This window comes from Lithobates pipiens, unplaced genomic scaffold, assembly GCF_037356315.1.
Source record: "Lithobates pipiens isolate NorthernLeopardFrog02 unplaced genomic scaffold, aLitPip1_a1.2 Scaffold_23, whole genome shotgun sequence".
NCBI classification, from domain to species: domain Eukaryota; kingdom Metazoa; phylum Chordata; class Amphibia; order Anura; family Ranidae; genus Lithobates; species Lithobates pipiens.
The window spans coordinates 290,170,865-290,183,531 of NW_027507785.1; the positions used below are offsets into that span (position 1 = coordinate 290,170,865).

General features: G+C 43.2%; 1 protein-coding gene across 1 annotated transcript in view; it reads left to right on the plus strand.

Moving 5' to 3' along the window:
• Positions 1 to 9,242: 9,242 nt before the first annotated feature.
• LOC143926512 (cytochrome P450 4B1-like) overlaps positions 9,243 to 12,667 on the plus strand; it is a 43,310-nt gene continuing 39,885 nt past the window's right edge. The window contains exon 1 of the mRNA XM_077450304.1: positions 9,243 to 9,485. Coding sequence (XP_077306430.1) covers positions 9,297 to 9,485 — 189 coding nt within the window. The 5' untranslated portion in view covers positions 9,243 to 9,296. The remainder of the gene's footprint in view (positions 9,486 to 12,667) is intronic.

The window sequence follows — 12,667 nt, forward strand, 5'->3', positions numbered from 1 at the left end:
AATTACGCATGCTCAGATTCCACTACAAGACAGAATCTATTGGCTACTGGCTATTGAACTTCCTTTTTCTAGTCACGTTGTAAGTGTTGTTACGTCACCGCGTTATAAATGATCGGAATTTGATGTGACCGTGTGTAGGCAAGACAGCTTGAGTCAAATTCCATCGGAATTCTGTCGGGAAAACCATCAGAGCTTTTTCCGAAGAGAATTCCGATCGTGTGTACGCGGCATTACTGTGTAATAGATTTGAGGTGTGGTTAATAACTTAGGAACTTACCTTATTGGAGGAATGTTGGGTGGGAGGAGTATAGGTTAGTTGGTGGTTAGGGGAGGGCTGTAGGTCAGCAGTCCATAGTCGGCAGGATAGGAGAGAAGTTCCCGCCCGCCCTTAAGATGGGTAGGGAGGGTGGTTCCATTGGTATTGGATTGGTGGTTGCGGAGGTTCCTTGATGGCAGTTAAACAGTTGCCCAGTTAAGTGGAGTTATTGCGAAAGTTAGGACCCATCACAGGTATGGAGTCCTCCCGGTTAGGCTGGAGTTGGGGGTCTGGGGTCAGTTGGCAAGTCCCCGAGGCGAGTTGGCGGCTGGGGACAAATGCCAACAGAAATGGGACTTCAGGCTCAAATAATAGGAGTCGTCAGGGATCGGCAACTAATAAGCTGGATAGTTGTTTTTGATTAGATACATAGTCATAAGAAATGGTTATGTGTAATAAAGGTTAAAATCTTGAATAAAAGTTAAGATTTTGGTTATTGTTAGTAAAGGCCGGACAGGCCATTTTCATCCAGCAGGTGTCAGTGTCTTATTTATAGAGTACTAAGTAGTGTAAGTTTAAACATGTTTGGGACTGGGTAGTAAGGTATCTGGCTACCCTAGTCAAGACATGCACGTAGCTGTAACATAGTGAATCAATAGTGGGGAATTCTTCCCCAAGACCACAGATGTAAGGGGCACTCTTCCATTGACCATCCCACTGATGTATCATGAGTTGTAGATATAGCAATTTTTAACAGGGGTTCCCTGAGACCGAAAGGTTATTTCAAGGGTTCCTCTGTGTTGAAAAGGTTGAGAAAGTCTGGTCTAGAGGAAAGAAGGCAAAGGTGAGACATGATTGAAACCTTTGGGCTGGGTTCACACTATTGCAAATTGGATGTGGGCTTCCTCGCATCCATTCACATTGACTACAACCTCTGAAAAAATTATTTTCATCAACGTATCAACGCCTGCTGTGTGATATCTATGGGCCTGACTGCCCTTCGTGGGCTTATAGCTCTGGTGAGTGGGGAGTAAAAGGGGGTGAGCACGGAAGTCACCTGAATTTTCCTGTTTCCGGGCACTTGTCACTTTCATCCATTGCACTTTCCTGAAGAATTTGTGGACTACTATTTAAAAAAAAATTTTCATTAAGTTTTTACTAATTTTTTTTTATTCATTATTTTTATTCACTTTCTGGACTGCACTGCATAGATTATTGCAAATTTTGGGTTTATATGAACTAATACTGAGTTCTATATGAATTATGCATTTTTTTTTTTAACTGTATATCACATTTATCTTATATTCCTTATTCATTTATATATAATTTTTCCCCTTTTCACAGTTTGCACAAATAATACTTTTTCATAATAGATTTTTTTCATAACATTTTTCTCATATACTCACTTGAGGATATATTGGAGTGTGTCTCACTGTATATATATTTTTTTGGTTTTCCATTAGCTTGTGCTATTTTATTTTATTTTTATGTGGTAATCTTATTACACATTTATTTACACAGTGCATCACTATCGCACTATTCATCATTTTTGCATGATAAGCATTTAACTGTATGCTATGTACCATACTAATTACCCTTGATGTTCACGCATGCGTTTAGTTCTGTGTATGCTTAGCTGAGTCCTATGGACACATAGTTAACTACCTGGAGCACCTTATTGGATGATTACAGGGACGGGTGCACACCATTGGTGTTTTTTCCCTTTCAGTAGTAGAAGTTATCTTGAGAGCTGATTTATATATACCTCCCTTCTCCTCCTTTGCTATTTATATACATACCCCTTTTGACAGGTTTTTACTTACCTGACACCTAGAGTGGTTTTTGAAGGCTAGTGGTGGGCGTGTAGTTGTAGTCTATACACACACTCCACTGGAGCCTATTTACAGTGGCGCCGAACCCCTTATAAAAACTAAAAACCAAAGGTGAGACATGATTGAAACCTTTGGGCTGGGTTCACACTATTGCAAATTGGATGTGGGCTTCCTCGCATCCAATTCACATGACAGGAGACGGTGACCGACTCTCAACGGAGCCAGTTCACACATCTCTATGGTGGCCACAGAGCGCACAGCAAAAGGGTCCTGTGCATATTTGGCTCCGTTTCAGGTCCAAATTCAGGTAAAAATTCAGATCTGAAAAGGTGAACGGGGACACACTAGACCCCTTGCTGTGCCATAGGGTGAACCCAGCCTGAAATACATCAAGGGATGAATAAGGTTCAGGAGAGTAGTTTTTTTTTATATCAAACCAAAATCAAAAGCATACATGACCTAAAACTAACTGGAGGAAAGTTCAAAACGAATTTTAGAAAGTATTTAATGCGGGGGGGCGTGGCCGACCGAGCGCTGTGATGGACGCTTGAGTCTACAGCTCCGCTCGTCCACCGGAGAGATTCGCTGTGTACGGAGCGCACCGGCAACCATCCACACCGACCAGCAGCGATCGTAGTGCCTTTACACCGAGGGGATGTCCCGGTGAAGGAAAACTACGCCGCAACCCCAGAAATTACAAGCTTTCTTCATGAACAGGCCGCGCGATCTGCCACAAGATGGCGGCGGCGCGAAACTGCCACACCATCCGCACCAGGCCGCAAGGCGCCACACGGACCAGGAAGGACAGGTAGCGGCTGCTACACGGCCCGGAGGGCACAGCAGCTCCACTTCAGGCTCCTCCAGCCCTACCACCCGGAGTCCGGTTAAGTCCAAGCCGCGGATGAGCTCCCCAGCTCCACGCCTGGACATGGAGGTAAGCGGACAGCAAGGCACTCATACACCACAGGCCTCACGACTGCCGGACCCCATAGCAGAGTTTCCTACAGAGGACAGGCCTGTGTCAGATACTGTGCTGAAGGAGATGTTGCTTTCTCTTAGATCAGCTTTGCATACTGATATGGTGCAGGCAATTAACCAATGTCGCTCTGAAGTGCAAGCTGTGGGTTGCAGGGTGGATAGAATAGAACAGCAATTGGAAGAACATGCAGCCTCTCACAATGTCATGGTGGAAGCGCATAGGGCCCATGGGGAAGAAATCGCATGGCTCAAGGACAAGGTCGCAGACCTTGAGGACAGATCTAGAAGGAACAATTTGAAATTGAGGGGTGTCCCTGAATCAATCTCTCCATCTCAACTTCTACAGTATGCCCAAACACTATTCTCCACATTGATACCTGATCTGTCTGTACAAGACCTGATAATTGATAGAATCCATAGGATCCCTAAGCCTTCTTATCTCCCTGAAGGCACCCCACGGGACATACTAATGAGGATTCACTTCTTCCAAGTTAAAGAACGCATTCTCCACACTGCACGCAGTGCTGCTACTCTGCCATCACAATATGCTGACATGCAATTATTGCCTGACTTATCTAGACACACACTGGAAAGACGGCGCAATCTGGCTACTATAACTAAAGCCCTGAGGAACCACAAAATTCTCCACAAGTGGAAGTACCCTGCCTCTTTGATTGTGACACACAACGGTGTTTCAAAAACCATCATAACACTGGATGAAGGTATAGCTATGCTCAGGGAATGGGGGATTTTGCCTGAACAACATACACAACTACCTCCTACCCAAGACCCCAGGTCTATTCCAGCAGAATGGCAAGTGGTGTCCCACAAACGCCATAGCAAGAAACACACCGGTGGCAGCTCATAAGCTTATTTCTGAAGTCATTCATTCTCTCCGGCGACTAGGAGCCTTTTGAGTCTCCTTTCACCCCCGTTCATCAGTTAGCAGCTACGACTGCACGTGGATCAGTTTGAGATCCCATTTTTATGATGACTTTACGTTCTTTTTTTCTTGTTCTGCCTTGTTTTTATCTCTTGTTTTTTACATACAGCAGTCGACCTTGCCTTCACCTGTATGATTTCCTGACGTCTCTCGAGTTTTCCACAGAAGCCTGTCTCCAACGGACTACGCATGGTATAGTAGATAACACCGCATTGCCTCTCATTTGCATCCACCTTCTCGGTATAAATGACCATTAACTGCATGTCACTGAATGCTCGGGGGCTTAACCACCCTGCCAAAAGATTCTCCTTATGGAAAGAAGCAAACACACATAAGGCTGACATACTTTGCGTGCAGGAAACCCATTTTCAAACACACAAAACCCCTGCTTGCAGTCATAGAGACTATCCGCATGTTTTCTTGGCTTGTAACCCGAATGGCAAAAAAGGTGGAGTATTATTAGCAATAAGGAACACTATCACATTTCAATTGAAGGAGTCCTTCATAGATGACGGGGGGAGATACCTCATCGTCACCGGTGATATCAACTCCCAGCCATATACCATTGTGACTCTTTATGCACCGAATTCACATCAGACTCGCTTTATAAAGAAAGTATTCAAAAAGACTCACTCAATGCTGTACGGCCAGGTCATTATTGGTGGGGACTTCAATCTAATTGCTGATCCTAACCTCGACACTACATCTACCGTTCTCAAAAGACCTATCGTTCTACAACCTCTTCTACATACCTATGAATTGTTCGACACCTGGAGGTTTACATGCAAATGAAAAAAATTACTCCTTTTTCTCTAAGAGACATTGTTCGTACTCACGCATAGACCTTTTTTTGACGGACAAATGGTTATTACAACGCATATCAGATGCTCGAATACATGATATCACTTGGTCTGACCATGCAGTCATTACAATGTCTATTCAAGAACAGGGTGTCCCCCCCTCCTCCCCCATCTGGCGCTGTAATGTTAGAACTATTCAGGAACCAACACTACTTCCAGTGATCTCTCAGCACCTCACAGAATTTTTTCAAATAAACAATTCTCCTGATACAAACCCTTTTACACTCTGGAATGCTCATAAAGCATACATGAGGGGCATTCTAATCCAATTGGGAGCCAGGGAAAAAAAGAAACATACACAAAAATTAAAACACGCATTGGATACTCTTCACAAAATGGAAGCTCAAAACAAACAGTCTCCGTCGCCATCTCTGGCTACAGAAATATCCAAGATTAGGGAAACTTTGAGGGAATTGCTAACACACCAATATGATAAACATCTACGGAGATTGCAACTTCACACTTATGCAAATGCCAATAGAGCAGGGAAATACTTGGCTAATAGAATTAAACAGGCTCGTGTGAAAACTAGAATTGCGCATATCCTACACCCTACCAAGCAGTACAAAATTACCAACCCACAAGAAATTGCGAACCAATTTGCTGACTACTATGAATCCTTATACAACTTACATAAAGATACCACAGTTCCCCAACCCATGATGTCAGATATCACTAATTTCCTTGCACGGATTAACCTCCCTTCGTTGACGGAAGATCAATTATCCTTGCTTAATGATCCATTCTCGATTCGGGAAATTTCCCAAATTATAATGTCCACTCCTAATGGTAAATCCCCGGGCCCAGATGGGTTTAGCAATGAATATTACAAGGTCTTCAAGGAGACTATAGCCCCATACATGTTAGAAACCTTCGAAAAAGCAAAACATGGATCACACTTTCCTCCTGAGATGCTGAGAGCTCATATTGTGACCCTTCCCAAACCCGGTAAAGACCCCAATACACCCGCCAATTTTAGACCCATATCGTTACTCAACTCAGATATAAAAATCTATGCTAAATTATTAGCCAAACGTTTGATGCACATAATTCCACATATTGTTAAGCGCGACCAGATGGGTTTTGTGAGGGGGAGGCAAACCTCTGACGCTACACGTCGTATTATAGATATTGTCCATCATGCTGTTAAATCTAGAACGCCTTCTCTGCTTCTTTCAATAGATGCAGAGAAGGCGTTCGACCGTGTTCACTGGAAATATATGGAAGCGGTATTGACTACTTTTGGTTTCCGAGGCCCCATAGTGACTGCGATAATGGCTCTATATTCATGTCCGTCAGCACAGGTATACTCCTCGGGCATATTATCCAAGCCATTTAATATTTCTAACGGCACACGCCAAGGCTGCCCTTTGTCTCCTACAATCTTCAATCTTATGATGGAACCTCTAGCAGAAACTATTCGAGCACACTCTCATATTACAGGGTTTACGTTGGGACATCAAAAACATGTCATCAACTTATTTGCCGATGATGTTATACTTATGTTGACGGACCCAGGCACCTCTCTCCCTCAGGCTCATAAGGTGTTATCCACTTTTGGGGAAATATCATACTACAAAGTGAACTTCACTAAATCTCTAGTCTTAGACCTAGGGGTGTCTCACTCTACAAAACTTACTCTCCAAAACACTCTACCATACACTTGGAGTAAGGGTTCCATTAAATACTTAGGCATTAATATAACCAATACCACCTCCACATTAGCTGCGGCAAATTTTGGTCCTCTTATAACCAAAATATCCCACCAACTCAATGAGATAGCAAAAAAGGAACTGTCCTGGTTAGGCAAAATAGCAGCCTTTAAGATGGCCATATTACCACAGATCCTTTACTTATTTCGTTCATTGCCTATCCCAATTCCGTTGCGCTTTATTCGTGAAATGTCCACAACATTATGGAAATTCACCTGGGGAGGTAGGAGAGCTAGATGTTCTCGTCCCAACCTCCATCCGCACAAAACAGTTGGGGGAATGGGATACCCGGACTTATTAGATTACCTATGGGCCACTAGACTCGACCAACTCCGCCATTGGTTTCTCCCAGTAGACCAACCGTTATGGGTAGACCTAGAAAAAGCACTACTGCAGACTACTGACGTCCGCCTATTTCTACTGAGTGATATGTGGGAACACTGGCCTTTGGGACACATGTTGCCTTCGGTGCAAGTCTCTCTTCAAGCATGGAGACTCCTCCTCCAACTTGACTGTACTGCCTCGCAAATTGTTCCTTATGATTTCCCCATTGAAATACTGGAGGCAAAACTCCCCCTGCTTTCGACGGTACAGTTGAAGGCGGGAGGAGCCATTTCCATGTCAACACTGTTTGCCAATGGCCAACCAAAATCTGCTGACAGCATTATGAAGGAATTTAAGCTTCCGACCACATTATGGTTCTCCTGTCTCCGCATCTCCCACTATTTGAGGACACATCCACTCCCTGAGTTATTCCTACCCCCTAAAGTATGGCATTTCTACTCTACTGCCCAACACTCTATTAAAGGCATCAATCTCTTCTATAATCTCTTCCAGGATAAAACATCTTTCCATAAAACACCGAACCTTAAACGCTGGGAGAGAGATTTATCCACCAATTTCACTAACGAACAATGGTCTCAAGCTTTCCAGTCTATTCACCAGGCTTCTCACTGTGTTTCACATTGGGAAATGACCCTAAAAATTCTCAATAGATGGCATTATACACCAGTTAGAATCGCCACTTTCTTTCCAGGTTCATCACCACTGTGTTGGAGAAATTGTGGTCAAACTGGCAATCTACTACATATGTTATGGGAATGCCCCAGCCTAACTAGCTTGTGGAATAATGTATTCCGCCTTCTCTCATCCCTCACAGGTATTCTAACATCCCCCAATCCTGCCCTGGCTTTACTGCACATAGGTATCAATAATTTCCCCCCGGGAGACAGACCAGTTGTTACCCATATCCTACTGGCTACTAGGAATCTCATCCTACAACATTGGAAAAACACCCAAGCCATTAATGTTTCTGACGTACACACCTTAGTTAATAGATACCACACATTTGAACGCCTCCTAGCCATCAACAACCTAAATTGCCGCAAATTTGATAAAACTTGGGAAACCTGGTGCAAGAGCTTTAAACCTCACTCGTAGAGTAAGACCTTGATTACTTTACCAGCCTTAGGTTGGAGAATCATATTGTACTGATCTGCATATGAATGTTCTTGAAACTGCTGTGGAAAGCATACTGTGTGTACCAATGCGTATTTACTGATATGTCTTATTTGTTTTTATTTTATTTTTTTTTTATTTTTTTTTTTTTTATTTCTGTTTTGTTCTTGCATACTAATTATCCATGTATCTTGCTTCATTACATGTAAACATTGTTGAACATCAATAAAAATTATTGATTTAAAAAAAAAAGAAAGTATTTAATGCTTGGAATAAACTTCTAGCAGAGGTAGCGAGACAGTCAACAGTAAATGGCTTTAAACATGCTTGGGACAAACATAGATCTATACTCAGAAAAAAAAGTTAAAGCGGGAGTCTGCGTTTTTTTTTTTTTTTTAAAAGCCAGCAGCTACAAATACTGCAGCTGCTGACTTTTAAAATAATGACACTTACCCGCCCAGCGTGCCCACGATGTCGGCACCTGAAGCCGATCTCTCAATCGTCTTGGGTATGGGAATCAGGAAGTGGAGCCTTTCGGCTTCGTTTCCCGGTTCCCTACTGCGCATGCGCGAGTCGCGCTGCCCAATAAGGATGGTCCCCTCTGTCTCTGAGATCTGTGTGTTTCCCAGCAGGCAGCGGGGGACCTTCGGAAAGGGGCGTAGATTCTGCGGAAAGGGGTGTACCTTCTGCAGAATCTACGCCGGAAGTGGGTGCAGATACCTGTACTGTAAAGCTACCTGCACCCCCCTCCCCCCTGAAAGGTGCCAATTGTGGCGCCGGAGGGGGGGAGGGTTCCAATGAGCGGAAGGTCCACTTTAGGGTGGACCTCCGCTTTAAGGAGGGGAAAAAAACAAAACAATAAAAGCTAAAAATAACACAAAAAAAAAATATGGGCAGACTCGATGGACTACTGTCCTTTTTTTGCCGTTACTTTTCTTGTTTTTTTTTTTACTAATTTGGTTAACATTTTACCTGAAAATCCAAAAATCCTTACACTGTAAATTGTATTTTATTAAACTTTATTGTTTTCTTTTTCTTTCTCTTCTGCTGAGTCACACCTGCTGCACTATAGACTGTGTCTGTATATGATTGTTAGGGAAGTCACACCTCGTGTAGAATCTGTCCTCCTACTCTAAACATTGCCCTATCAGCTGCATTTATGAGGACATGCCTTCTGCTGTCATTACACTATTTATGTGACTTGTTATACAGTATAGATATTAATGTAGTGTCGACAGTGCAGTGCACACTTCCAGCATGGCATCCTCTATATTTGGATTTCCCTCTCTGAGTTTCTCAGATATATTTCACTGGGTTGCCTGGCTGTGTGTCTTCTATCTCCTATATACAGTCTATTCATTGTATCTGAGGAGGAAGCAGCTGCTGAAAATTTATTGTTCTTTTCCAGGTCCTGAGACGCACTGGCTGTATGGAAACGCTCATGTGGTAAGACTTTGGTATTTCAATCCTAGCACCATAACTCACAAAATATCATTAGCAAATTAGAATGATTAAAAACAGGGCTTTTAAGGTGCCCCAAAATATTATTTTTTCAAAGCAATATCCATATAATAAAATCAGATTTTTAATTTATTATTTAACATTATAAAAATTTCATAAAGCAGCTTTATCAAAGCGCATTATATATCAATACAACAATGTTATACACAGATAAGCTTGTCTATATAGCTCTCCCCTTATAAAGTACTGTTAGATAGTTTTAACTATATTTACATAAAATGTAAGCAGTGGTAATGTGTTTTGCACTCTTGATTCTTTAAGAGAGCAGATGGAGTTTATTTAAAGGACTAAGCGCAGTCCAGCACCCCCAAAAAAAAAGGTGACCCCACATGGAATATTTCATGGCAGCCCGATCAATGAGTACATATGATGGCAACTATAAGTGAGCATGGTAATGTACAGTATATATGGGTCTATACATATTTCTGTTGTCTTTTAGTTATAGTATTTATCTTCCCATAGAGCTAAGATGTGTTCCTATATGTATCTACCTCTTGTACTTAGGGTTTCCACCTTTTCTTCAAGTCAAACCCGAAGACTTTAGTGGAGCATGCCAATTTTTTTTTATAGTATAAACTTTATATATATTTTGCCATTAAATAATATTTCTAATCATATGAAGTTAATAACAAGAGTCCCCCTTTACATCAGAGTCCACAGAGTTCCCCTTTTACATCTGAACTCGCAGAGTTCCCTTGCACTGTAAGGGGGGGTTTCTGCAGACTCTGATGTAAGGGAGAACTCTGGGGCCTCTAACATAAGCAATTCTCTGGGAACCCTGATTTAAGGGGGAACACTGAGAACTCTGATGTACGGAGAGAACTCTAATGTAAGGGGGAACACTGTGGCTTCTGGTGTAAAGGGGAACTGTGATATAAGGGGTGCTCTGAAAACCCTGATTTACCTTAGTGTACTCACTCAGAGGCAGGAGAGAGAAGGGGGGAGACTTCAGTGACAGACAGGGATGGATGGTGAGCTCACTCACCCCTTGGCAGTCAGCACCTCTCATCCAGATGTATCCGAGGCTGCTGAATTGAAATTTCCAGCCCCAACTTTCCTTTTCTGAGGCACAGCACCAGGGATTGGCGTGTGGGCAGACACAGAGGGGTAGGGGTGGGAGGATGAGGTGCTGATCGAGCCCTCTCTCTTCTCCCGTCTGTGTGTGTGTGTGTTTGGGGGTGGATTGTTAGTGCTGGCTTTGGGCAGTGTGAAAGAGTGTAACAGACACTCTCAGCCTAAACAACTGCAGCCAGCAACACTGCTGGGAAGCCATAGTCCAGTCTAAATAATGTGTCTGGGTTTCAGGTAGTCTGAAACCCGGACGCATGATTCCAAACCCGAACTGTCCGGGTGAATCCTGGACAGGTGGCAACCCTACTTGTAGTGTAAATTCAGCACATCAAATCGAATTGCAATTTTGAGCTATGTTTTTGCCCCTAATGTTATAACCCACCGTCGGGGCTCAGATATCAATTACTTTTCAGAAGATTGCGCCCACTGATTCGGATCCAGTAACTTCCAAAAGTGTTGTGCTCACAAGATGGAATATAGCTAGAAAGCTTTGTTTCATTAAATGGAGGGGCAATAGTTCCCCAACAAGTCCTTATATTATTATTGGTTTAAAGTAGATTTTGGTTTGAAAAGGTTTCTTTTGGCGCTCCTTAAAAGTTCAGTTTTTAATAATCCCAAGGCAATGGGTATGTTTATCTTGACAATATTTAAAGCTGAATTCTAGATACCAACATATTAATATGTGTACATGTTTATCTGTTTAGCTCTGAAGGTTTTTTCTTCTGTTTTTATTGCCCCCCCCCCTTTCCTCCTGTGGGTCCCCGCAGCTATTTCTATTATCAGCACTGGTTTTATGTTTAACCACTTCCATACCAGGCACTTTCCCCCTTCCTGCCTAGGACAATTTTCAGCTTTCAGCACTGGCGCACTTTGAATGACAATTGCGCGGTCATGCTACACTGTCCCCAAATTACATTTTTATAATTTTCTTCCCATAAATAGAGCTTTTTTTTGGTGGTATTTGATCACCTCTGCAGTTTTAAATTTTTGCGCTATAAACAAAAAAAAGACCATAAATTAAAAAAAAACAACAATGGGCACTGATGGCACTCATAGGCGGCACTGATAGGCAGCACTGATAGGTGGCACTGGATAGTCAGCACTGATGAGAAGCTACTGACAAGCATTACTGAGTGACACTTTGATGGGGCAATGACAGGCATTACTGATGGGGCACTGATTGGCACTTTTTTGGGCAATGATTGGCACTGTTGTGGGCACTGACAGGCATTTATTATGGTGAGAGGCTGCCAGGTGTTGGGCACTGATTGGCACCTTTTGATGGGAGCTGTGCTGATAATCAATGTTCTCATTATCAGCACAGACTCCCCGTCAGCGTGAACTGAGGAAAGCCACTGTTAACGCTGTGATCAGCTGTGATTGGTCACAGCTGATCACGTGGTAAGAAGCCTCTGAAGCCTCTGTCAGAGGCTTCATACCACGATCAGAGTAGCAGTGTGTCAGACTGACACACAGCACCTCCGATCGCCGCGTTGCCACGCTCCCGCGGGCGCACCGGCTGTGATATCCTGATCACGTCATATGACTTCTGGTCAAGATATCATAATCACTTTGCCGTCATTCTGCTATATGGCGGGCGGCAAGTGGTTAAAGGAGAAGTGGGGGGTTTGAGAAAAACAAACACACATACCTCTATGCTGCAGCTGTCCCATGTGGGCTCTACCATCGAGAACTGAGCAATTACATGACCGCTGATTGCTCAGTTCTCAATCTGCTCAGGGTGGAGAGCGGTGCCTGTCAGCCATTACCCTCCACTCTGTTCCTCCAGCACTCACTGGAGGACTGGGCTGGAGAGAAGGCAGGAACAGTTGGCTCTGCAACAAATTGGATCAACAATATTGTCAGGATCCTTCCATAGTCTGGAGCAGCTCTGCTACATCCCCTGAGAGTAGACAATAGCTCACTAACAACTGATTCTGGGTCACAGGAGGGCAAGAGTAAGGGCGCTCCTGTGAGCTACAAGAGAAGTATGACCAATAAAGCTTTGGCCACACTTCTATTTTAAATGTTCCCAT